The sequence below is a fragment of the Geotrypetes seraphini genome, chromosome 7 (genome assembly GCF_902459505.1).
Source record: "Geotrypetes seraphini chromosome 7, aGeoSer1.1, whole genome shotgun sequence".
NCBI classification, from domain to species: Eukaryota; Metazoa; Chordata; class Amphibia; order Gymnophiona; family Dermophiidae; genus Geotrypetes; species Geotrypetes seraphini.
In genome coordinates, this window is record NC_047090.1 from 63,003,663 (window position 1) to 63,031,349 (window position 27,687).

Here is a 27,687-nt window from a genome sequence, read left to right on the forward strand (position 1 = left end):
CAGTCTCTTACCTACTATTATATTCATTTTACTGACTAGTATTTATATATGAGTCCCTGTATGTTTTTCTAACAAACTAGGAGGCTTGGCATGATGCGTTCTGGAAGAAAAAGTTAATGAAAGTAAAAAGTGATTTGAATTAGGATTAGAAAGAGAATAATTGGAAGTGAATTTAGTCAAAATCAGGTCAAGGGTGTGTCGAGAACTGTGGGTAGGCCCAGAGACAAGTTGCGTTTATCCCAGCACTTTTAGAAAAATTGAGAACTAGTTGGCCAAGGGATTAGATGGTAAATGAACATAAATGTTAAAATTTCCCAACACAAAGAGATTAGGGAAAAAAACAACTGCCTCAGCCAAGGTGTGAAACAATGCACTCAAAGATTAGAATCAACAGCTCTGGGGGAACGATAAACCAATAAGATGTGCCTTGAAACGGGGGCTGATATGTTATTTAAGTGGTACTACTCAACTGGTTAACTATGTGGCTACCAGAATTGAATATTGCTGTTGCCCACATAATGCCTGACTCAAACCAGATTTTGCCCCAAGGCTGTCAAGGGACTGTTCAGACAGTGCCGTGGAAGTCGGAGGGGATATTCAATAGCACTGTTTCTTTGAATAATCATGATATAAAGCTAATAAATAGTTTTAGGTACTTAGGGATTATAATCGATTGTCATTTAACTTTTGAGGAGCAGGTGCACCCTCACCTGGAGTACTGCGTCCAGCACTGGTCGCCGTACATGAAGAAGGACATGATGCTACTTGAAAGGGTCCAGAGAAGGGTGACTAAGATGGTTAAGGGGCTGGAGGAATTGCCGTATAGTGAAAGATTAGAGAAACTGGGCCTTTTCTCCCTCGAACTGAGGAGATTGAGGGGACATGATCGAAACATTCAAGGTACTGAAGGGAATAGACTTAGTAGATAAGGACAGGTTGTTCACCCTCTCCAAGGTAGGGAGAATGAGATGGCACTCTCTAAAATTCAAAGGGGATAGATTCCGTACGAATGTAAGAAAGTTCTTCTTCACTCAGACAGTGGTAGAAAACTGGAACGCTCTTCCGGAGTCTGTCGTAGGGGAAAACACCCTCCAGGGATTCAAGTCAAAGTTAGACAAGTTCCTGCTGAACCAGAACGTACACAGGTAGGGCTAGTCTCAGTAAGGGCGCTGGTCTTTGACCAAGGTCCGCCGTGTGAGCGGACTGCTGGGCACGATGGACCACTGGTCTGATCCAACAGCGGCAATTCTTATGTTCTTATTAAGACAGCTTAGAGCCATTAGAGATTTTTAGATGAGAAATCGTTGCATACGTTAATTCATGCTTTTCTACTGTCAAAGTTAGATTATGGTAATTTAGTATACGCAGGTATTGGGTTAGGACAGTTAAAACGTTTACAAATAGTGCAAAACACTGCAATTAGGCCATGCACATATTCGTGATCATGTGACACCTCTGTATTTAAAATTCCATTGGTTACCAATGGAATTTAGGATTAAATTTAAGATCTTGATGTTGGTACATAGAGCATTATTTCAGCTACAGCTTTCATATCTCTCTAACTTGGTGTTATTTTATGCCCCAAGATGTTTACTACGATCTTTGAATGACAACAGGGTACTTGTTCCTGATAGCTCAAAGGCACATCTTGCATCAACTAGAGACTTGTGTTCTTTTATTTAGTTCTACGGTTATGGAATAATTTACCCATAGATTTGAGAAAAGAAGAATCATATATAAACTTTAAAAGACACCTAAAAGCGCACTTTTTTCAATTGGCTTTCTCAAATTGAATAATTGAGTTTGGGACTAGAGAATGACATGGTGACAAAATTCATCACCGTTCCCGTCCCCGTGGATAACCGCGGGAAACCATCTTCATGTCATTCTTTAAGGAGAGAGGGAAGAATCAGAGTATGAATGGCCACAACCACTGACCTGCAAGCTTTGCTTTGAAGAATGATGGTGTAGAAGGACCGAGGTTGAAATAGACACTAGAAAATGACATGGGATTACCGCGGGGATGGGAATGGTGATGGATTTTGTCACCGTGTCATTCTCTATTTGGGACTGTAAACTGTAGTTTATGACAAGGAAAAATAAATTTTTTAATTGTATGTATTAATTATGGTTTACTGAGATTTGACTGTTTTTATTAGAATTGTTATTAGAATTATGATGGAGATGTTGATTACTTATGGCTCTTTTTACAAAGGCGCGTTAGAGGTTTTAAGGCGTGCTAGAGGTTTTAGCGCGTGCTAGCTGCTACCGCCTCCTTTTAAGTAGGCGATAATTTTTCGGCTAGCGCACGCTAATCTTATGCATGCGCTAAAAACGCTAGCACACCTTAGTAAAAGGAGCCCTTAGTATTTTAGAAAAAAAATTTTTAACGTTTGCTTTTACTCTTTTCTATCCTATTTTTAAATGGAGTTCCTTTCTTGATGAATATGCATTATGAATAGGTATTATATATTATACTTCGCTTGGATTCTTTTTTAGGCTGTTATGCAGTATAGAAAGTTTTTAATAAACATAAACACTGTCTGGTTAAGTGTCATAGAATATCCCTCCTGACCATCTCAGCATGATTTAATATTTTGGAATACTGGACACTATTCAGCAGTTGTGATCAGCAGTTTATTAAATGCTGACTGCTGCAAGCAAAATTAGTTCCCGATATTCAATGCTGGGCCGTCCCATGAAATTCCCGCTAGAGATCATAGTGGTCCTTTCTACAGTACTATGGAGTTGCAAAAAGAAGGAATGAGTAGGGGATTCAGGCCTGCCTCCATCGCCCCAGCAGATCACTAGGGAGTAAGGTAGGCCTAGGGGAGCCCATGTGCTGGGATTAGGATGGGAGGGGAAAAAAGGGAAGGGGTTCAGAGCTGGTAGGGCAGAGGGATGGAGATTGGAGTTGGTGTCGGAAGGGGTGTTGGGAGGGGGAATCAGAGGTGGTGCCAGGTGAGAGGGAGGGATGGCAAGACAGTGTAACCTTGAAGTTATACAGACGCTTTTCAATATTGAGGGCTGTATCTACATAACTAACCAGGTCAAATTAGGATTCTTTTTTTATTTGTGGTCCTACAAGCCTGGTTAGCTATGTAGGTGCCAGCACTGAATCTTATCAGCACCCATATAACTTCTAGCACCACCCTGTACTGCCCCTGTAATCACTGGCATAACAAGGTTGGGAGTTGCCTGGGGCGGTGGCACCCCCTTTGCCGCCTTCTCCACCCCTCCCTGCCATGTGCACTCCCCTTCCCGTCCCCTATACCTGTTTAACTTCCCTGGTGCAAGCAGCATCTCCAAGGCATCGGCTCTCCTACTGACGTCACTTTCTAGTTGCGAGACCCGAAAGTAACATCAGAGGGGAGCGCCAAGGCCAGTGCGAGCAGCAGGTTAAAGCTGCTGCTCACACTGGCAAAGAGCAAGAGGTACTGTGGAGGTGGGGAGAGAAGGCACATGCGTGGCAGGGGAGGAGTGGGAAGGAGCGGGAGAGAGAGGGGGAGCTGATGCTCCCTTCAAGATGGCACCTGGGGTGGTCTGCCCCTCTCCCTTACTACACCACTGCCTGAACTGAGCACTTGGGATATAGCCAGTGAGTGCTGCTATTCAGTGGCACTGTCCAATTAAATGCCATTGAATATCGGCAGCTAGTCAAGGCTCGCCTGTCCATTTAAATCGCTTTGAATAGCAACCCTTATGTAACCTGTTTTAAGTCAGAAAAATTCAGCAATTTTCAAAGTAAAAGTATGCATATATTTTCACTTGAAAATTGGTGCTAAGATCATACGTAAAAAAGTGCCCATGGATTTTGTAGTAATGTGTGCAGTTTCCATATTGCCTCATTAGGCATAAATCTACCTGAAATATAGAAAAAAAATCTTAGTAAAGGCATGAAAATGATCATATTATCACCATAAATATAAGAGATGTTGAATTCAGCTCATGCCTAATTATATATTTCAAATCACTGAATGGGAATATGCATAGGTAGAGAGGATAGGGAAAGTGATTATGTGATACTGAACAATTTACTTTATTTCCCTCTACCATTAGGCACTCTGGAACAAATGGTAAAAGAGCCGACAAGAGGCAACGCCACCCTGGACTTGGTACTAAATGGCCTCACGGGTCCGACAAAAGAAGTAGAAGTTACGGTACCGCTGGGGACGAGCGATCACAATGTGATCAGCTTTAAGCTTGACATCGGGAATAGAAAACATGCCAAAACCTTAACCAAAACCTTAAACTTTAAAAAGGGCAAATACGATCACATGAGAGCCATGGTGAAAAAACGACTCAAGAAAAAGGTGGACAAACTTGAAACGGTAGACCAGGCATGGTCCCTACTGAAAAATACTATCACAGAAGCACAAAATCTCCACATTCCGAGGATCTCCAAAGAGGGGAGAACAAAAGGTAAGGGAGAACCGGCATGGCTTGCCAGACAGGTGAGGGAAGCCATAAAAGAAAAGAAGGACTCTTTCAAAAAATGGAAACACATGAAAACAACCGAAGCATGGAAAAAACATAAAGATGATCAGAAGAAATGTCACAAGGCGGTGAGGGATGCCAAAAAGGACTATGAGGAAAAAATAGCGCAAGAGGCCCAAAACTTCAAACCCTTCTTTAGATACGTGAAAAGGAAAAAACCCACAAAAGAGGCGGTGGGACCCCTGGACGACCAGGGAAGAAAAGGGTACATCAAAGAGGATAAACAAATTGCAGACAAACTAAATTCCTTCTTTGCATCCGTCTTTACGGAGGAGGATACCGCAAAAATACCAGAAGCAGTGAAAGTGTTTAGTAGAGTAATAGAAGACAGCCTCACCACAGTTGAAGTGGAGTTGGACCAGATATACTACCAGATCGACAAACTTAAAAGTGACAAATCCCCTGGACCGGATGGAATTCACCCGAGAGTTTTAAAGGAACTGAAGGTTGAAATCGGAGAGCTATTGCAAAAACTTGCCAATCTGACAATCAGAACTGGACAGATACCAGAAGACTGGAAGATAGCGAACGTCACGCCAATTTTCAAAAAAGGATCGAGAGGGGAACCGGGCAACTACAGACCTGTGAGCCTTATGTCTGTCCCTGGAAAGTTGGTTGAAGCACTGATCAAGGATAGCATAGTCCAGCACCTAGATACACACGACTTGATGAAACCCAGTCAACATGGGTTCAGGAAAGGGAAATCATGTTTAACGAATTTACTTCAATTTTTTGAGACCGTGAACAAGCAAATTGATAGTGGAATGCCGGTGGACATAATATATTTGGACTTCCAGAAGGCGTTCGACAAAGTTCCACATGAAAGACTTCTCAGGAAACTACAAAGCCATGGAATAGAGGGAGATATACACAGGTGGATAGGCAAATGGCTGGAAAACAGAAAGCAGAGAGTGGGCATAAATGGGAAGTTCTCAGACTGGGAGAAAGTGACTAGTGGTGTGCCCCAGGGCTCGGTTCTTGGGCCGATCCTATTTAATATTTACATCAATGACCTGGAAGAAGGAGTATCCAGTGAGATCATTAAGTTTGCAGACGACACAAAGCTATGCCGGGCAATCAGATCGCAGGAGGATAGCGAGGAACTCCAGAGCGACTTGTATCAGTTAGAGAAATGGGCAGAGCAATGGCAGATGAAATTCAACGTGGAGAAATGCAAAGTAATGCATTTAGGTAGTAAGAATAAGGAACACGAGTATAGAATGTCAGGCGCAACTCTGGGTAAGAGCGAACAAGAAAAGGACCTGGGTGTACTGATAGATAGGACCCTGAAGCCGTCGGCACAATGCGCGGCAGCGGCAAAGAAAGCAAACAGAATGTTAGGCATGATAAAAAAAGGAATCACGAGTAGATCGGAGAAAGTCATAATGCCGCTTTATAGAGCAATGGTCAGACCACACTTGGAATACTGTGTCCAACATTGGTCTCCTAACCTAAAGAAGGATATAAAACTGCTGGAGAGGGTGCAGAGACGAGCAACGAAGCTAATAAGAGGTATGGAGAACTTGGAATATGAGGAACGACTCAAGAAACTGGGACTGTTCTCCCTTGAGAAGAGGAGGCTGCGAGGGGACATGATCGAGACGTTCAAAATGCTGAAAGGCATCGATAAAATAGAGCAGGAAAATAAATTATTTACATTGTCCAACACGACACGGACAAGAGGACATGGTTTGAAGCTAAGGGGGGACAAGTCCAGGACAAATGCCAGGAAGTTCTGCTTTACACAGCGAGTGGTAGACGCCTGGAATGCTCTCCCAAAGGAGGTTATTAAGGAATCCACTGTGCTAGGATTCAAAGGCAAATTAGATGCACATCTCCTTACGAGAGGCATAGAGGGATATGGGTGACTAAAACTACATCAGGTGTATACCTGACTGGGCCTCCGCGTGTGCGGATCGCCGGACTCGATGGACCATGGGTTTGATCCGGAGATGGCAGTTCTTATGTTCTTATTGAAAACATAATGAGGCTAATATTCAGGATGTGAGAGGCAAGCCTCCTAACTCCTGCGGCATTGCTAACCGTCGATATTCAATGCTGGGCCGTTTCCAGTGACTAGCACTGAATGGCCCAGGCACCTAGGGCTCCTTCCAGAAAAAGATACAGGGGTGGGTTTCGGAGGGGGGAGGGTTCGGGGGGGGGACCACCAGGAGCAATTGTGCATCCCTTCGGCTGGCCTTCCAGAAAAAGGTATAGCGGGTGGTTTTCAGGGGGTACAAGCAGGAGGGATTGGACATCCCTTTTGCCAGGGATGTTGTGCAGGGAGCCAGCTGGAGGGATTGGACATCCCTCCTGCCAGGGATGCTGTGTGGGGTGCTGGCAGGAGGGATTTGGCATCCCTCCTGTCGGGGATGTTGCGAAGGGTGCCAACAGGAGAGATTGGGTGCCCCAGAATGATTGACAAGCATTCCTCGAATATAAGGCAAAAACTGTATGCCCCTAAATTTAAATCTGGCTTAAAAACTTTTCTTTTTAAAGATGCCTTTGACTTACAGCATCAGATTTTGATATCAGCTTACTATAAGCCTACCTATACCCCCTTATGTTTTTTCCTTTCCCCACCCATTGTTTTTTTTATTTTATGAAATGATGTAACCCTTGCTGTTTTCCTTTTGTCTCCTGTGAAGCTTCCCTTATCATTTTAAAGAGTCTGTGTTAACTTCCCTTTATAAGTATATTTTTAGCTATGATTTTATGTAAACCACTTAGTCTGTACAATAAAGCAGTTACTTACCGTAACAGGTGTTATCCAGCTATTCTCAACATGTGGGTGATGTCATCCACGGATCACGGAGCGGACAGCTTCGCAAGCAGACTTGCTTGCAGAACTTTTAGCAAGTTTGCAACAGCTACATCGCGCATGCATGAGTGGCTTCCCATTGCAGAGAGCACGTCTCCTCAGTTCAGATAGCTAGCAGAGAAGCCAACCAGGGGAGATGGGTGGGTTATGAGAATAGCTGCCTGCTGTCCCTGGATAACACCTGTTACGGTAAGTAACTGTGCTTTATCCCAGGACAAGCAGGCAGCCTAATCTCAACATGTGGGTGACCTCCAAGCTAAGTAGTATGGGATGGAGGGAGAATAAATTTTGTAACACTGCCTAGCCGAAATAGCCATCCCGTCTGCAAAAAGTATTTGGACAATAATGAGAGTTGAACGTATGAACTGAGGACTAAGTGGCAGCTTTGCAGATTTCCTTAATAGGAGTAGATCTAAGGAAAGCTACTGAAGCCCCCATGGCTCTGACTTTGTGGGCTTTGACTTGACTTTGTAGATGCAGTCCAGCCTGAGCATAGCAGAAAGAAATGCAAGTAGCTAACCAGTTGGAGATGGTACTCTTGGAGATTGGATGTCTCAACTTGTTCGGATCGAAGGAGAGAAAAAGTTGAGGAGCAGATCTGTGTGCTTGAGTGCGTTGCAAGTAGAAAGCCAAAGCACGCTTACAGTCCAAACTATAAGGAGCTGATTCTCCAGGATGAAAATGAGGCTTTGGAAAAAACACTGGAAGTACAAAGACTGATTGAGATGAAATTCTGAGACCACTTTAAGTAAGAATTTAGGATGAGTACGGAGGACCTCCTTGTCATGATGAAATACTATGAAAGGTGGGTCTGCAACTAAAGCAGGCTCACTGACCCTGTGAGCAAACATGAGTGCAATGAAAAACACCACTTTCCAAGTGAGATATTTCAGATGAGCCGAAGCCATTGGTTCAAAAGGAGGCTTCATCAATTGAGCAAGAACAACATTGAGATTAGAGAATGACAGGGGGGAAACATTTGTCCCTGTCCCCGCAACCACTGTCCCCACCCTGTCCCCATCCCCGCAGCATCCATATAAGCCTCAGTACTGCAATATTTAGATTATTCCTTCCTTATAAATCAAAGTTCTGGCTGCTGAACTAGAGAAAGAAATGTTCAGCTGGCAGGGCTTTGTTTATAAATTTTTATAAACACAATTACTATACTACTTTATCCTAAAGCAAAATATTGTAAATATAAATTTTTTTCTGCCTTTGTTGTCTGGTTTCTGCTTCCCTCATCTTCTCATTCAGTTCCTCCATCCACTGTCTGTCTTCTCTCTGGTCTTCCATTTGCTCTGTTACTGTCTCTCTCCCTTCACCCCCCCCCCCCCTCAATTGGTCTGACACCCATCTTCTTCCCGCCATAGTCTGCCATCTGTGTCTTTTTCCCTTCCAGCGTCTTCTCCTCACTCTCTCTTCCCTGTTTCCCTTCAGCGTCTTCTCCCCACTCTTTCTTTCCCGTTACCCTTCAGCATCTTCTCCCCACTCTCTGTTCCCCGTTTCCCTTCAGCATCTTCTCCCCACTCAATGTTTCCCGTTTCCCTTCAGCGACTTCTCCCCACTCTCTGTTCCCCATTTCCCTTCAGCGTCTTCTCCCCACTCTCTGTTCCCCATTTCTCTTCAGCGTTTTCTCCCCACTCTCTGTTCCCCATTTCCCTTCAGCGTCTTCTCCCCACTCTGTCTTCCCCATTTCCCTTCAGCGGTTCTCCCCACTCTGTCTTCCCCATGTCCTTTCAGCGTCTTCTCCCCACTCTGTCTTCCCCATTTCCCTTCAGCGGTTCTCCCCACTCTGTCTTCCCCATTTCCTTTCAGCGTCTGTCCTCTGCAGCCCCCTCCCTCCTTCCTACCTACCCGACTCTATCTATCTCCCTCCCTCCCCTTTACCTTCGCGGTGCATTTTGAGTAACTTCTTCATAACCCTTCTCTTCTGATGCAACCGGAAAACTTAGCAGATTTACTCGAGGACGAGGTCCTGTTGAACGAGGGAAGGCTTGATCAAAGACGAGGTTGAGGTTGAGGCAGAAGTCAGAACCCCCATAAACTTGACCAGATGTGAGGTCGCCTTTCTAGTAGGCTTGAGGTTGAAGGGTAGCACAGCGAGTAAACGACTCTGGACGATGGTCAGGTCCCAAACATTGAATTCACCAGCTATGTGGGTCAGTGAGGGAGATCATGCGCTGACAACGGCTACACTTCTTGAAGCCAATGACCGGCCTGGACATAGACGGAAAGATGGCCTCAGCAAAATCAAAACCCGTGGGTGGAAGCCGCAAAGCAGGCCCCGCTGTGACAAAAGAAATATAATTAGTCTTTTTTTTTTTAAAGAAATCGAGCAAAAAACACAACGACCCTGAAAAATAATAAAAAGATGAGCAGCGGTGAGAGAAGGCATGAAGATTAGAACTAAGTCTAGCGCAGAGCGTCGAAAACAAGATTTCTCGGCTCTGCGGAGAACTGAGGAGACGCGCTCTCTGCACTGAGCGGGAAGGCACTCGCGCATGCACGGTGCGGCAGTCGCGAACTTTCTAAAAGTTCTACAAGCAAGTCTGCTTGCAAAGCTGTCCTCATCCAGGCTCCATGGATGACATCACCCAAATGTTAAGAATAGGCTGCCTGCTTGTCCTGGGATAAGCGGTATATCAAGCTGTAATAAACTTGAAACTTAAACTTGAAACCAACTTGGGTGCCAGATACAGAATCGCGGCTTTGGGGCCGCTCAGTTGATGGGGGAGGGGGGAACACCTGCCACAATCAGCTGTTGTGGTCTAATGGCAAAGATAGGTATCTGATATAGACCAGGGTTTTCTGGGCCTACATTTCAGCCACCTATCTTGGCATGAATTTCGGCTGGGTAGCCGCTTTAGCCCACCTAACGCTACTTCCAGCATTTGCCATGCCTACTTTCATGTTTTGTGGCCTAAAGTGGCTATTTAGCCATGATTCCAGTGGTCATTTCAGTCACCTTTTATTTAGGCGTCGGTAGGCGCCGTTTCTGACTGCATTTTTCAATTACTTAAGGCCAGGGGTGCCCACACTTTTTTGGCTTGTGAGCTACTTTTAAAATGACCCAGTCAAAATGATCTACCAACAATAAAATTTTTTTAAAAACACAAAGCACACTATACGCAGAGAAAATGTTAATTATCATTTATATTCCGGGGTTTTTTCGAAGAGGTTAAGGCAGATGACTCTATGCACTGTCACCTCAGTAACAACCATACAAAAATAGACAAATATACCCCCTCCCTTTTTACTAAACCACGATAGCAGTTTGTAGCGCAGGGAGCTGCGCTGAATGCCCCACGCTACTCTCGATGCTCATAGGCTCCCTGCGCTAAAAAACGCTATTGCAGTTTAGTAAAAGGGGGCCATAGTGCAAAATATAGACAGCAGATATAAATTCTCAAAACAGACACCTTTTGATCACTAAATTGAAAATAAAATCATTTTTCCTACCTTTGTTGTCTGGTGATTTCATGGGTCTCTGGTTGCACTTTCTTCTTCTGATTGTGCATCCAACATTTCTTCTCTTCTTTCAGCCTGTATGCTTCCTCTCCTCCAGACCTCATTCCCTCCCCCCAACTTTTTTTCCTCTCTCCCTGCCTCCCTTTCTTTTTTTCTCTTTTCATGCCCCCTTTCTTTCTTTCTGTTTCCCTTCTTTCCTTCTGTCTCCCTGCCTGCCCCCTTTCTTTCTTTTTCCCTGCCCTCCCCCAAGCCACTGTCACCGCCATCGGGGAACAGGCCCCCAGCCACCGCCGCCCCAAGCTCTCCCTGCAGAAGCGTCAGGCCAATCAGCATTCCTCTCCCCGACGTCAATTCTGCTGTCAGAGAGGAAGTTCCGGGCCAGCCAGGCAGCGATTGGCTGGCCCAGAACTTCCTCTCTGACAGCAGAATTGACTTTGGGGAGAGTAAGGATGATCGGCCTGGTAGATTGTGAAGGCAACACGAGTCTATCACGGAGCCCGGGATGGGCTTCGCGATCAACTCACTTTGCCTTCGCGATCAACGTATTGGGCACCCTTGACTTAGACATTGGCAGGGCGCCTACCGATGTCTAAATTTAGGTGCTGGTTATAGAATTTCCCCCTCAGTGCTGAAAATTGCCAGTTATTACGTGATATAGCCAGTTAAATTTTAGCCACTAACTACAAATATGCAACAGAGATAACCAGCTATCTCGCACGGAATATTTGCATTTAACCAGTTAAGTACAAATTAACCAGTCAGCGCCGTTTTTGGCCAGTTAAATAGAGCTGAGTATTGGATGGAATACCTGTATCTATGTGGCTCACTTAATTAAAACATTTCAAAACAAAATGTAATACATTCTTACCAAGTGGTGGTCCATGTGTTATTAGAATATCCGTTCCTTCAGGAATAAGATTCCATTTCTCTAAGAGAGCCTGTCCTCGAGGGAGATTAAATCCCCAACCATAAAACCATGGTTGCCTGCCAAAGAAAATTACTTTAATCAAATCATCACTTAAGGAAAATTCTTAAACGCTTAATTCAGCCCAAATCATTTTTATCTTGTGAAAATTAATAGCATCAGATACTATAATTCTGAAAAGTATCAAGGGGCCAGTATTCAAAGTGATTTAAGTGGACAGGAACCTCTCCTACTCACTTAGATTACTTCCTAATGCCTGTGAGGATTTTCAGCAGCATTTAACAATACAGTGCCACTGAATATCTCCATAGATCACCCAAATAAAAAGTGGGCAAGTCAGAGATGGTGCTGGGGGAGCCCCAGGTTGTGCAGATGTTGTCAATATTCAGTGCTTGCACCCACATAGGTAAACGGCTTAATTTAAGACAGCTGAAAAGCTGTCCTGAATTAGACTGCTTAGCTATGCGGTTGCCAGCACTATCAAGCTAGTAACTGCATAACTTTTTTAAAAAAAATCCCAGAGCCCCCCCCCCCACACACACACAGCTGTCCAGGAAGGCCCCTCCAGACCTACATCATGGTGGTCTAGCAGGGTTGAGGGCAGAAGCACAATCCCTTCATTCCTACCTCTTGCAGAACACTACAGGAAGTACCGTGAGATGCCACAAAAGGTTCCAGTAGCTATTTTGAGAAGGCACCATAAAGGGCAGGAGCTAGGGGGCCACTCCTTCCGTGTATTGCAGCTTTGTTTTCTGAACATTGGGAAAGAATTCCAAAAGACCTAATTTATATGCTTTTGACTTCATTTTAATGCTATTTGCACAGATCATGGGCACACACATTATTTCCTGCTCTGCATCCTTCTGAACATTGCACACAGCTTTTTGCCAGTGCTAGTTTGACCCTCTCTGGCTCTAGTACTGGTGTTAGGGTTTGAACATTGGCCTGTAAAACAGGGTTTCCCAAACATGTCCTGTAGATTAGAGACATGCATTTGCTTTGGTATGAATTATACAGTATGACAAATGTATTTTGGCCAGCATTCCTCCCCTCAAGGATCATCTGTGGAATCTGATCTTTCAAGAAAGTCCTCAGAGTTCAGTTACCACACCTGAATATTTAAATTTATAATGCATTAAGTGCAAAAACTTTCCAGTCTTTAATAAAAGGACCTCTTAATCAATACATTCAGCACCACTATGGCCCTAATTCTATAAAGTCCACTTAAAGATAGGCGCCGATATTGGTGCCCATTTTAATGAGCAATAGGCTTAATCAGTTCTGATACTTGCGCTCAACAACTCACAATGGCCTTAATTGGACTTAACTGAAAGTTAGGCACCTAACTTGAAAATCTTGATTCTATAAAGAGTAGGCGCCTAGCCCAGAGTGCCTATACTAAAAGTGGGCGTGGTTAATGGGGGGGGGCAGATCATGGGCATGCTCTTTATGAATCAGATATTGTTAGACTCTGATTTCAGTGCCCAACTTTAGGCATAGAAAACCCTTGCATAAATTGTGGACACCTAAATATTAGGACACTGAGCATGATTCTGTAAAGGGTGCCCAAGTTTTATAGCATAGTGCTGGTATAAGCACCTACTGTAACTGTAGGCAGACTTTATAGAATCAGGCCTATCTGTATAGGCAGTGGCATTGAATATACAGATATTTTTTAAAAAATCCCTTTTAGTCTTTCTAACAGATGGAATTATTAACCTATTGGTTTTGGGTTTTTTTTTTAAATTATTTATTCATTTTTCATCTTACAACAAGTGCACAATACTACATCATATTAACTGTTACAAATCACTTGATATTCATACAATTCTGATTTTACATACATGAATTTATTCCCCCCAACCACCCTTCCCACAAGTAATTGAATTCAAAATATCATTTATATATTATATTTCAATCTATTAATCAAACCTTTAAAATAACTATTTACCCTCCCACTACATGTAAATGTACTTTCATTAGGAAAATGATGTCTATTCATTGCAATAATTTGTTAATGGCCCCCAAATCATTTTAAAATTATTATAATTCCCTTTTTGTATGGCAATTGATCTTTCCATTTTATAAATATGACACAATGAATTCCACCAAAATGTATAGCTAAGTCTATTGTAATCTTTCCAATTATTGGTAATATGTTGTATGGCGACTCCTGTCATAATTAATAAAAGCTTGTTATTATTTGATGAAATTTGACTTTTTGCTCTCATAGACATCCCAAACAGAATTGTATCATATGATAAAGCAACATGGTTTTCTAGTAAACAATTGATTTGAGACCAAATTGATTTCCAAAAAACCATGATACAGGAACAATAAAATTTTAAATGATCCAAAGTCCCTGCTTCCAGATTACAATGCCAGCATCTATTAGACCTAGAGCTATCTACCTTTTGCAATCTAACAGGGGTCCAAAAAGCTCTATGTAACAAAAAGAAACAAGTTTGTCTCATAGATGCAGACATTGTACATCTCATTCTCCAAGACCAAATTTGTGGCCATTGAGACGCAGAAATTTGATGCTTAATCTCAATGCTCCAAATATCTCTAAGACCATTTCTAGGTTTTTTTATTCATATAATCAGATATCAATTTATACCACTGTGCGGCTTGGTGTCCCAAGAAATCCACCTGAAAGCATAAGAATTCCAGACTATACTGAGTATTAAGAATTTTCCATTCAGGGAACTCCTCCTGAATAGCCTGCTTCAGTTGCAACCATTTAAAGCTTTGTGATTTATTAAGACCAAATATATGTTACAACTGTGAAAACTCAAGCAATTTACCATTTGAAATAACATCATCTAAAGTCCGTTTACCTGCAATAATCCAATGCTTCCAGATGATTTTAAATCCTCCAATTTGAATCTTGGAGTTTACCCATAAAGACTGATTTGTAGATTTATGTAATGGATTAGGTGTGAAATTATTGACATAATGCAATGTTTTCCAAGTATCCATTAATATTCTGTTTCCTTTATATTTCCTAGGGATCTCGATACTGAGAACATGTGATAAATGTAAAGGAAACATGAGCTGCCACTCCAAATACAACCAATCTGGGACATTTTCCATGAGCTCTGGGAGGACCCAATACATACCCTGGCGTAAAATATAGGCTTGATGATACCTATAGAAGTTAGGAAAACCTATTGTTTTTAAGAGATCTCAGTGTGCGCTTCTCAGCCTTTTGGCTAAGATTAAGTGTATTATCTGATCAGTTGGCCCGGAACTTCCTCTCCGATGTCAGAATTGACATGGGGGGAGGGACGCTTCTGTAATAGCTAAACTGCCCTGACTTTTGTGCATCGGGGAAGCAGGGAGAAATTGTTGTTGTCAGTGGCTTGGAGGGGAGGGCAGGGAGAGAGAAAAAAAGACAGAGCTTCATGCTTCCTGGAATTAAAGAGGCTGCTGTGTTTCCATTACCTAACTAACAGTGCTGCCTTCTCTGGAGAGAGAAAGAAAGGAGGAGGGGGGGGGACAGAGAGAATGAAAGACAGAAAGAATGGGGGCAGGGAGAAAGAAAGACACAAAAAATGAAGGGGCTAGAGAGAGAGAAAGGGGAGGGAGGTAGGGAGAGAGGAAAAAAAGTAGGGGGAGAGAATGGAGTGTGTTGGGTTGGAGGAGGCAGGCAGGGAGAGAGGAAGAAAAAGTTGGACTCATGGAGAGTCAGAGAGAAATGTTGGTTGGGATGAGGTCTTGAGGAGAGGAAGCATGCAGGAGGAAGAAAGAAAGATTGGATACACAGTCAGAAGGAAGTGCAACCAGAGACTCAGAAATCACCAGACAACAAAGGTAGGAAAAATGATTTTATTTTAAATTTAGTGATCAAAACGTGTCCATTTTGAGAATTTATATCTGCTGTCTATATTTTGCACTATGGCCCCCTTTTACTAAACTACAATAGTGGTTTTTAGTGCAGGGAGTCTATGAGCATCGAGAGCAGTGCAGGGCATTCAGCGCAGTTTCCTGCGCTAAAAATCGCTATCACGGTTTAGTAAAAGGGGAGGGGGTATATTTGTCTATTTTTGTATAGTTGTTACTGAGGTGACATTGCATATTTTAAAGTCATCTGCCTTAACCTCTTTGAAAAAAAAAACCCCGAATATAAATGATAATTAACATTTTCTCTGTGTATAGTGTGCTTTGTGTTTTTTAAAATTTTATTGTTGGTAGCTAATTTTGACTTGGTCAGTTTAAAGGTAGCTCGCAAGCCAAAAAAGTGTGGACACCCCTGGTCTAATATATGCCCCATAAAGTTCCACTGCTATGTCCTCCTAAGACTCTGTTATGATCTAATGTATTATTCTTTTCTCGCTGTAAGTTGCCTTGAGCCTTTATAGGTATAGCGTGACACAAAAATAACAGATTAGATTAGATCAGATTAGGTACTATAGTCAGATTGTGAACCTGTTGGGACAGAGAGGGAAATTCAAAGTACCTGATTAGATTTTTGACCATTATTTAAGTCAATTTAATTGTTTTGTAAACCACTTCAAATCTTTGGGATATTTAGCGGTATATAAGACAACACATTAAAATTAAATTAAACATTTCTGCACCTCCTAAAGACTTTTCCCTATTATGCCAAAGATGGGACCAGGATTTGGGAGACTTGGTATCTACTTGGGATATTTTGACAAGTATCAAGTGCATTCCCACTGAGGTCCATAGTGTTCTGTTAAGAGAATGTACTTTCTGAGTGTTTCACAGGGCGTATATCACACTTTCTCAGATGTATAAAATGGGTTACCTGCAATCACATCATTGTTTGAAGTGTAATTTGGAGAAGGCCAATTTTTTTTATACCTTCTGGCTCTGTCTGGCTGTTCAAGCCTTTTGGAAGTGGGCTGGAGCATATAGTATGCTGAAAAAAGTTAGGGCTTTGTTTCATCAGCAACATTTTTCAGTGCTGGTTCAAGGCTATCATACTTGCACAAGTGGAGGGGCATAATCAAAAGGGATGTCTAAGTCCATTTACGTCCAACTCGCAAGTCGTCTAAAGTAAAAAAACAGCTTAAGACACATTTTCAAAAAATACATCTAACTTTTTTTTCGTTTCGAAAATCGTCTAATTTTACGTCCTGCCAATCTGATTGTCCAAGCCACTAAATCATCCATCTTTATACCACATTTTTGTCCAACTTTTCGTCCAAGTCCAAAACGCCTAGAACAAGCCCTGTTGGACATGGGAGAGGTCTGCAAAGTGATGGACTGAACACCCAGACATGCCACCTAAATAGTGGGATACCTTACAGGGCACTACTGTGAACTTCACAAAAAGGGTGTCATGTCTTCTCCTCCCTACAGCTCCCTTATAGGCTACGGTGAGCCCCCCCAAACCATCTCCAGAATCCCCTAGACCCACTTATCTACCACCCCAATAGCCCTTATGGCTGCAGGAGCCACTTATATGCCAGTAAAAAGAGGGTTTTGGGGGTGTATAGGGGAGTGCACATGTTTAAGTATCAATGCAGTGATTATAGGGGCTTATGGGCATGGGTCCTCTTCTCTATGGGTCCCTAACCCACCCCCAAGATGACTTAAGCTGCCTCTGTGCTGGACGACTAAGCTTTCCTATGCCAGGCAGCCAGGTGATGATGGTTTGAAGGCTGAATTTTAAAGATGTGATTAATATTTTTATGGGGGTGGAGGAGGTCGGTGATCACTGGGGTAATGTGTGGGTGTCCATGTTATGTGTTTTCAGTGCTTATCTAGTGAGTTTAGGTAGTTTTTTTGTGACTTAGACCATGTTTTACATGGTCTAAGTAACAACGTCTAAGTTCCGTCGATCGTGGGCTGTATAACTTTCGGTTATACATGCTATACGACTAAGTCTAAACCGGCCCACATCTCGCCCAACACCCGCCCTCGACACTCCTCCCAAAACGCCCCATTTAGCTTTGGTCATTCAGTGGCACTATGAAGGCCTAGGTCATTTAGAAATACGTCCAAAACCCATTTTTAGTATCGGCACTTTGACGTTTTTGAGAAATGTTTGTCTAAGTGCCGACTTAGGCCAGTTTATGGACGTATTTCTTTTTCGATTATGAGCCCCTTAGACTATTGTAATTCTATTTACCTGGGTTTGAGAAAGGGCAGTTTGCAACGGCTTCAACTGATACAAAGTACTGCTGCGAAATTAATTTTCGGGAAAAGAAAGTTTGACCATGTGTCTCTGCTATTGAGACAGCTTCATTGCCTCCCCGTTTATTTCAGAGTTCAATTCAAATGTGCGTGTATTGTATTTAAATTTTTATACCCCTGATACCACTGTCTTGGAATGCCCAAAGATCATGTTACTCAAGGAATACCCCAAAATATAAATTTTATTCCCTTCTTTTAAGGAAATACAATTTGTTGGGAAATTATGCCAGTCACATACATTTAAACTAATGGAGATCTGGAATGGAATTCCTTTTTCTATTAGAACAAGGGGTTATTTTCAATTATTTCATAAGACTATGAAAACGTCATTATTTGCACAATATTTAGGTAAACATTTAGATCCAATAATCTTTAGGAACTAATTAATCCTTATCTTGAACAGTATTAGGTCAGCCGCATATTATTAAGAATATTCATTTTCTTCCGCATTTTCGTAATTAAAAGCCTTTTTTGTTACTCTTTGACTTTTGTTAACCAAGTCAGCTACTTTTGGTGATGACCAGGTATATAAACCCAAGTCTTAGATTAGATTAGTACGCAGATATTGGGACAGAGACTGGCAATCTCTCCTGAGGTTCTTTTGTTGGGTCTGCTGGGATCTTCACCAAGTGACCAGGGGTGGGAAATGCAGCCTGTACCCTGAAAACCCAGGGATTTTCACTCAGGATGCATACAGCCCGCGCTTAAACCATGACAAAGTCAGCGGGCAAGCACACTCCCAGGGGAATGAACCCTAAATCCAATGGTGGCACATAGAAGGATGGCTCCACAGATCCACCAAAGTTTCAACGTGCAGCTGCAGTCCAGACTCGCAGGACTGTATCCTTCTCTCCAACAGGGAACCACCGGAAAGAGGTCTCAAGGCACTGAAGCCACTGAAAAAGACAAACTTTAAGTGAAAAAGAAGAAAAAGGATTAAAGCAAATCCAAAAACTTCTACACAGATTGCTTGCAGAAATTGAAACTGCAGATGGCTCTAGCTCTCACTCTAAGGTGGATGAGCATGTGCTAAGAAATGTGTTGGATTTCTGCAGTTCCCGGATTGCGGGTTGGGACTGAACATTTAACGTATGGAATCCGGAAGGGACATAACAGAATAAATATTAAGCAGAGCAGATTTTTTTAAAAAAAGACACCTCCTCGCTTGCAGAAGGATAAAATTGAGGAGAGAGGGCAGTGCCTGGTGATGCTTCGTGAAGATGTACTAACCACAGGTTTAGGACTCGTATGCTTTTTTGCACTGAAATCTGTTAAGTTGCCCAGTTTCCCTATATTGTTATATGCCTCATACCATTTGCCAAGCTTCACAGACTCTGTTGTCTTGTATCAATGGATCTGTTTAAAGTTTTTGTAGAAGGCCAATAAAGGGCTCTGTGCCTGCTCTATAATTTTCTGGGAATATGCAATGGGAGAGTCAGGGAAAACAGTGATCAGGTAAGGCTCAATATCTACCCAATAGATACCCTTGTATGTGACACATGCATCATGACAGGGCACCATAAACAGAACTCCTTTTTTCTCCCGTCCTTCCACGCTTCACAGCACAGTGTGCAGGAAAGCAGTGTATTAACCTCAGAACCTTGATATCAGCTGGGCAATCATGGGCACTGAAAGAACACAGGACACCCATATAAACAAACAACTGTTTAATAGTAAAAATTTGGATATAAAACATAGGATATAAAAATATAACTTGATAATAATAACAAACATAAAAGTAAAAACATCAGTACAAAATAAGGTAATAAAAATATGAAACTATTTAAAATGAACAGAATGGGGAAAGAATCACTGTTGACAAAGGAAGGGAACAAGAGGAAGGCCACTCCAAGAGCTGCTGGGGCTACCTCAGCAAGTGGGGCAGACTAAGGGTTCTGGGAGGGTGGGGTCGCAGATGATAAAGGGGATGAAACTCCTCTCATATTAGAAAAGACTAAAAAGGCTAGGATTCTTCAGCTTGGAAAAGAGACAGCTGAGGAGAGATATGATTGAAGTCTACAAAATCCTGAGTGGAGTGGAACGGGTACAAATGGATCGATTTTTCACTCTGTCAAAAATTACAAAGACTAGGGGACACTCGATGAATTTACAGGGAAATACTTTTAAAACCAATAGAAGAAAATATTTTTTCACTCAGAGAATAGTTAAGCTCTGGAACGTGTTGCCACAGGTTGTGATAAGAGCAGATAGCCTAGCTGGTTTTAAGAAAGGTTTAGACCATTTCCTGGAGGAAAACTCCATAGTCTGTTATTCAGACAGACATGGGGAAGCCACTGCTTGCCCTGGATCACTAGCCTGGAATGTTGCTACTCTTTGGGTTTTTACCAGGCACTAGTGACCTGGATTGGCCACTGTTAGGACAGGCTATTGGGCTAGATGGACCACTGGTCTGACCCAGTAAGGCTATTTGACCATTTTACACCTCTCCTAATAAAAGGGCACTGTCTTCCAATACCTCACAGAATAATTTACAAAATCTTGCTCTTAACATTCAAAACACTCAACTATAACCAGAATTTCTGAATAGCATCTTAAGTCCCTATACCTCTACTAGAATACTCAGATCACAATCACAAAATCTTTTAACTATTCCATCTATCCGCATCCTTAGTACTACACAAACAACAAACTTTTCAGTCACAGCCCCTACTCTCTGGAACACAATGCCCCCAGATCTAAGGGCTGAAACTGTATTAGAACATTTCAAAGGAAAACTAAAAACATTTCTATTTAAAGATGCCTTTAACCTCTAATACACTTTCATTTCTAGAGCTTGGCTCTCGTTTTAGTTTTGGTTTACAGATAGGATCCCCTCCCTTTTGTATTTCCCTTAAATGGCGCTCTTTCCTATTTTGAAATATACTTCATACCTCCATCCCTATTGTTGTAGTACGTCTTTTTTGTCACAATGTTCGTTACCCCAATTTTATAATTCTAAATATGTATAACTGCCTAGAAGTTTGATAGGTGGTATATCAAATTTTACTAATACTTGAAACTTACTATTCCTATGTTCTTATGACCTGAGCATGCTTTAGAGCAGAAAATATGCATACTGGAGTATATGCTTGATCATGGCCTGACCAGTTTCCAGGGCCCTCCATCACCAGTCAAAGGCCTCGTGCTTGAGCTACATCTCTTCCAGGATAACTTCTTTCAGAGGCAGGTGTAGGCCAAGCTGGGGCTGTACCTGTATCTCTGCCCCAAGAACAGGTCTCTGTGCTGGGGGAGATGAAGATAGCAGAGCAAAGCCATTACTATTCCCCTACTGAGGCAGGTTGTGCTGCACCTGGGGTGGCACAGGGAGACTGAATTGGACAGAAAGGAAGGAAAGTTGGGCTCAAGGTGCTGCTGCTGGCTGCACCTCATCTTCCTCATTCTCTTCTCCCTTATCCTCCTGCTGTTCCTTGCCAACCTGTCAATCAAAACAGGACAGATACCGGACGACTGGAAGATAGCGAACGTCACGCCGATATTTAAAAAAGGATCAAGAGGAGTACTGGGCAACTATAGACCTGTGAGTCTCACGTCGGTCCCTGGGAAGATGGTTGAGGCGCTGATCAAGGATAGCATAACCCGGCACTTAGACACACACGACCTGATGAGAGCCAGCCAACATGGATTCAGGAAGGGGAAGTCATGTTTGATGAACCTACTTCAATTTTTTGAAACAGTGCACAGACAAATTGATAATAGAGAACCGGTGGATATTATATACTTGGATTTTCAGAAAGCATTAGACAAGGTTCCAAATATAAGACTCCTCAGGAAACTGCAAGGCCATGGAATAGAAGGAGACATACTAAGATGGATAGGCAAATGGCTGGAAAACAGAAGGCAGAGAGTGGGCATAAATGGGAAATTCTCAGACTGGGAGACTGTGACTAGCGGTGTGCCCCAGGGCTCGGTATTTGGGCCCATCTTATTTAATATCTTCATAAATGACCTGGAGGATGGAACATCTAGTGAGATCATCAAGTTTGCAGATGACACAAAGCTATGCCGGGCAATCAAATCACAGAAGGACAGTGAGGAACTCCAGAGCAACTTGAGCCGATTGGAGAATTGGGCAGATAAATGGCAGATGAAGTTTAATGTGGAAAAATGCAAAGTGATGCACTTAGGCAGAAAAAATAAGGAACACAAGTATAGTGTGTCAGGTGCAACTCTGGGAAAAACCGAACAGGAAAGGGACCTGGGCGTATTAATCGATAGGACCCTGAAGCCGTCGGCACTATGTGCGGCGGCAGCAAAGAATGCAAATAGAATGCTAGGCATGATAAAGAAGGGAATCACGAGTAGATCGGAGAAAGTAATACTACCGCTTTATAGGGCGATGGTCAGACCACACTTGGAATATTGCAGCCAACATTGGTCTCCATACCTAAAGGATTTAAAAATACTCAAGAGGGTGCAGAGACGAGCAACAAAGCTAATAAAGGGCATGGAGAACTTGGAATATGAGGAATGACTTAAGAGTCTAGGATTGTTCTTCCTTGAGAAGAGGAGACTGTGAGGGGATATGATCGAGACTTTCAAAATACTGAAAGGAATCTACCAAATAGAGCAGGATAAAAAATTATTTACAATGTCCAATGTGACACAGACAAGAGGATATGGACTGAAGCTAAAGGGGGACAAGTTCAGGACAAATATCAGGAAGTTCTGCTTCACGCAATGAGTGGTGGACACCTGGAATGCTCTCCCAGAAGAGGTAATTGAGGAATCCACCGTTCTAGGGTTTAAGGGTAAGTTAGATGTACATCTCCTTATGAGTTGCATAAGGTTACATAGGTAAGGGTAAGCTAGATGCACATCTCTTATGAGAAGCTTAGAGTGATATGGGGACTAAAACTATGCCAGGGTACACCTGGCAGGGCCTCTGCGTGTGTGGATCGCCGGACTTGATGGACCTAGGGTCTGTTCCAAAGATGGCACTTCTTATGTTATGTTCTTATGTTCAGTCTCCTCAGTTGAGGCAGCTGGAGGTAGCAGGTTCAGGAAAAGATGCAGCTGGTGGATGTCCTACAAAGGTGGGAAACATAGACATTGGGTACAGTGATGCTGTCCATCAGGTGTATATTTACTCAATACGAGCAAGAGATGGAGAAGGAACCAATGGTGTACATTTGACACTGTGGTATTATTAGACTGCTTCAGCCTCCAGTTGGCATCTCACTCCCCGGAGATAGTTGGCCTTGAACTGCCGCAGGTAGTGGCTTCTCTTGTGCAGATCTTCAGGCTGTATGGAGACAAGGGGTAGGAGTTAGAGGAAAGTTGAGTGGCAGGTATATGACAGATGTCTCACAATGCTATCTCCACCTCTACATGACACAGTGTAGATTGCTATGCTGATCTATGTATATTTGCTTCATGACAGGGTTTTTTATAAATATTGGACCTACCAACTTCAAGCAGGATTACAAGCATGTATTGTACTTGCTTTCCCTAAGTATTAACCCAACTTTGACACAAATGTCACATGTTTCCTTTTGTCATTGAAGAGCCGATACATGGCAGTGTCAATCAAGTGGACTATGATGTAGTCTAGTAGCCAACTCACTGGACTTGTCAATGGAGGGTGGTGGGTTTGCATTCTACCAGTACTACCAGTCAGCTTTACCTGTTCACTTCAACTGGCATGTAGCATGCAAAAAGTGGTTTCCTGTACTGCAGTAACAACATATTCATGCTATCGAGACCCTTTACAGTGCTTGCACTCACCTCTCTAGCTGTGGAGGCACCAACATTGTAGCAGATGGTGAATCTCACCCAGACCCTCGGTAGCTCCTCCTCCTGTGTCCATGCTCAAAAAAAGTATTTTTGTGCTTTGCCCATGAAGAGCCTGGCCAAGAGTGGGGTGTCAGTATCCGATAAATTTGGCATCCTTCTCCATCTGGTAGCCATTTTTTCTTGTGAAATGGTCTGTGTGCATGATGTTATGACATATGCATGCTGATGTCATCGTGCCATGAACTGTGTGGAATGGAGGGGTGAATATTCCTTAAGGGACACTATGGAAATTCAGCGCAATGCCCAATTTAGGAATGGATATTTACATGGGTATTCTATAAAGAGCACAGAAAGGACCACACCTATTATAGAATACCCTCGTAGGTATCTGTGTGGAAAGTTAGGTATGTGCAAAATTTTGCAGCACAATATATAGAATTGGGATCTATATGCATTCCCCATGTAAAATGGGAAGTAAATGTATATTTTAAAAGTCCTTCCACATCAAGCCCTGAAAATGTCCTCTATAAATCTGTATGTGCTGCGGATATACACATGTAAATATAAGCTTTTTTTAAGGGGCCCTTTTACTAAAGCTTAACATGCACTGAATAGAATTAACATGCACTAAATGCTGCATGCCATATTTTATACCTATGTACCACATTATCACCTGAATCGAATAAATTGAAGGTATTGGCAGTTCCACATTCTGTGCAATATACATAAGAGGGACCATTTCCCCTAAAGTGGGCAGATCACCAGATTAAATACTTAGGCGTTTGGATCCGAAGTGACCTGACATGACTGGAGTATGTCAATGTGGGCCCTTTATTAATGTGGGCCCTATATTACAATCTTCTGAGCTTAAATTACACTTTCGCATCCTTATCCATTATAGCTAATGGAGCATATATCTTTGTACAATATGATCATTATCCCACAATGGTTATATTTTTTTCAAATGTTGCCAATACTATTTACTGCTTCCCATCATGTCCATTTGCAATGGACAGTGATGAAATTTTTGTGTGAAGAGAAAAGAACATGTATGTCTTATACAAAGTTAACCTTCCCCAGAGAGAAAGAGGGCTTAGGTTTGCTGAAAAATTAACTTCCTGTATATGGCCTGCCAATTAAGACATCTAAATGATTGGTTTATAGAAACATAGAAGATGACGGCAGAAAAGGGCTACAGCCCATCAAGTCTGCCCACTCTGCTTACCCACCCCCTGTCTATGCCCTAATGACCCAATTTTCTTATCTTGACCCTCGTAGGGATCCCACATGGGTATCCCATTTATTCTTAAAGTCTGGCATGCTGTCTGCCTCGATCATCTGCACTGGAAGCTTGTTCCAATGATCAACCACTCTCTCTGTGAAGAAATACTTTCTGGTGTCGCCATGAAATTTTCCGCCCCTGAGTTTGAGCGGGTGCCCTCTTGTGGCCGAGGGTCCCTTGAGAAAGAAAATATCATCTTCCACTTCGACACGTCCCGTGAGGTATTTAAATGTTTCGATCCTGTCTCCCCTCTCCCTACGTTCCTCAAGAGTGTAGAGCTGCAATTTGTTCAGTCTCTCTTCATATGAGAGACCTTTGAGCCCCGAGATCATCCTGGTGGCCGTCCGCTGAACCGATTCAATTCTGCGCACATCTTTACTGTAATGTGGCCTCCAGAATTGCACACAGTACTCCAGATGAGGTCTCACCATGGCCCTGTACAACGGCATTATGACTTCAGGCTTTCGGCTGACGAAACTTCTATTGATACAACCCAATATCTGCCTTGCCTTAGATGAAGCCTTCTCCACTTGATTGGCAGTTTTCATGTCTGCACTGATGATTACTCCTAAATCTCGTTCTCCTGAAGTCCTAGTTAAAGTTTCTCCGTTCAAGAAGTACGTCCTGCATGGATTTCCGCTTCCGAGGTGCATAACCTTGCATTTCTTAGCATTGAAGCATAGCTGCCAGGTTGAGGACCAACTTTCCAATGTAAGCAGTGTGTAGTGTCGATATCTATCGCTGGCAGGAGGGTGCCCAATCCCTCCTGCCCGAAGACGCACCCTCCCCCCCGACAATATCGATCGCTGGCAGGAGGGTGCCCAATCCCTCCTGCCCGAAACGCACCCTCCCTCCCCCTGGCGCTAACAACCCCCAAACCTCCACCCCACCAAACTAACATTACATTACATTAGAGATTTCTATTCCGCCTGTGCCTTTCGGTTCTAAGCGGATTACAAAATTGGAAGAGAACTGGACATTTCCAGGAAGTTTACATATCAGGAATATAACAAGTTTACATATCAGGAATATAACATGTTTACATATCAGGTTTAAATCATAGGTAAGGATAGCAATACATTCAATTTAGGGAGATTATTACATAGCGTTGAGGAAGAAATATTTGGTTACAGATGGAGGTTGCTTACATGGCGTTGAGGGATGTTGTAGGGATGATGAATATGAAGGAGTAAGTGTGTGTGTGTAGGCAGGAGGTTAGAGAGATGGTAGGCAGGATCGCTGGCAGGAGGGTGCCCAAACCCTTCTGCCCGAAGACGCACCCTCCCCCCCCCCCGACAATATCGATCGCTGGCAGGAGGGTGCCCAATCCCTCCTGCCCGAAGACACACCCTCCCCCCCGGCGCTAACAACCCCCAAACCTCCACCCCACCAAACTAACCTTTTCTTAAGGCCAGATGGGTCTTGCCCGTCCAGCCGGCAGGCACGCCTCGTCGAAATGAGGCGGGCCCGCCCCTTCCCAGCCCATCCCGCAGAAGCCTAAGGCCTGATTGGCCCAGGCTCTAGAAGCCTGGACCAATCAGGCCTTAGGCATAGCGGGTCCACCCATCCCCACTAAGTCTAAAGCCTTAGATTAAGTGGGGATGGGCGGACCCGTTATGCCTAAGGCCTTGTCTCCCCACCCCTTCACATATCCCCTCTACTATCAAGAAAACGGAATAAGCAAATTATTACAGAATGGTACACAGAAATATCATGCTAACAGAATACCGCAGTCACACATTACAGGAATAGTGTTATGGGAGTGCAACTAGGGCAACTGTCCCCTGGTCAGAGAGAGCCCCCAGTTATGTCAAACACCATAAGAACATCATAACATAAGAACTGCCATCTCCGGATCAGACCTTAGGTCCATCAAGTCCGGCGATCCGCACATGTGGAGGCCCAGCTAAGTGTACACCTGGCATAATTTTAGTCACCCATATCCCTCTATGCCTCTCGTAAGTAGATGTACATCTAGTTTGCTTTTAAATCCTAGAACGGTGGATTCTGCTATAACCTCCTCTGGGAGAGCATTCCAGGTGTCCACCACTCGCTGCATGAAGCAGAACTTCCTGATATTTGACCTGGACCTGTCCCCCCTTAGCTTCAGTCCATGTCCTCTTGTCCGTGTCACATTGGACATTGTAAATAATTTGTTTTCCTGCTCTATTTTGTCGATTCCTTTCAGTATCTTGAAAGTCTCGATCATATCCCCTTGCTGTCTCCTTTTCTCTAGGGAGAACAATCCCAGTCTCCTCAATCGTTCCTCATATTCCAAGTTCTCCATACCTTTTACCAGTTTCGTCGCTCGTCTCTGCACCCTCTCCAGTAGTTTTATATCCTTCTTTAGGTTGGGAGATCAATGTTGGACACAGTATTCCATGTGTGGTCTGACCATCGCTCTATAGAGCGGCATTATAACTCTCTCCGATCTACTCGTGATTCCCTTCTTTACAATGCCTATCATTCTATTTGCCTTCTTTTCCGCTGCCATGCATTGTGCCGACAGTTTCAGGGTCTTATCTATCAGTACACCCAGGTCCTTTTCCTGTTCGCTCTGACATTCTATATTCGTGTTCCATGTTCTTTCTGCCTAAATGCATTACTTTGCACTTTTCCACATAAAATTTCTCTAATTGACATAAGTCCCTCTGTAGTTCCTCGCTATCCTTCTGTGATCTGATTGTCCGGCATAGCTTTGTGTCATCTGCGAACTTGATGATCTCATAGTAACATAATAACATAGTAGATGACGGCAGAAAAAGACCCAAA

The 27,687-nt window shown here is 43.1% G+C and overlaps 1 protein-coding gene across 11 annotated transcripts in view; it reads right to left on the reverse strand.

Annotated features, from left to right (window-relative positions):
• Positions 1 to 27,687, reverse strand: part of MPPED1 (metallophosphoesterase domain containing 1) — a 435,376-nt gene that overhangs the window by 77,643 nt on the left and 330,046 nt on the right. For 10 of the 11 annotated variants that reach the window (XR_004540102.1, XR_004540103.1, XM_033951634.1 and 7 more), the window contains exon 5: positions 11,655 to 11,770. Coding sequence is in view for 9 of the 11 variants with exons in the window: in XM_033951634.1 (XP_033807525.1) it covers positions 11,655 to 11,770 (116 nt within the window). In the remaining 2 variants the exon portion in view is untranslated. Of the gene's footprint in view, positions 1 to 9,274; positions 9,606 to 11,654; positions 11,771 to 27,687 lie in introns of those variants that run through there. The other variant, XM_033951635.1, reaches the window with a different exon arrangement.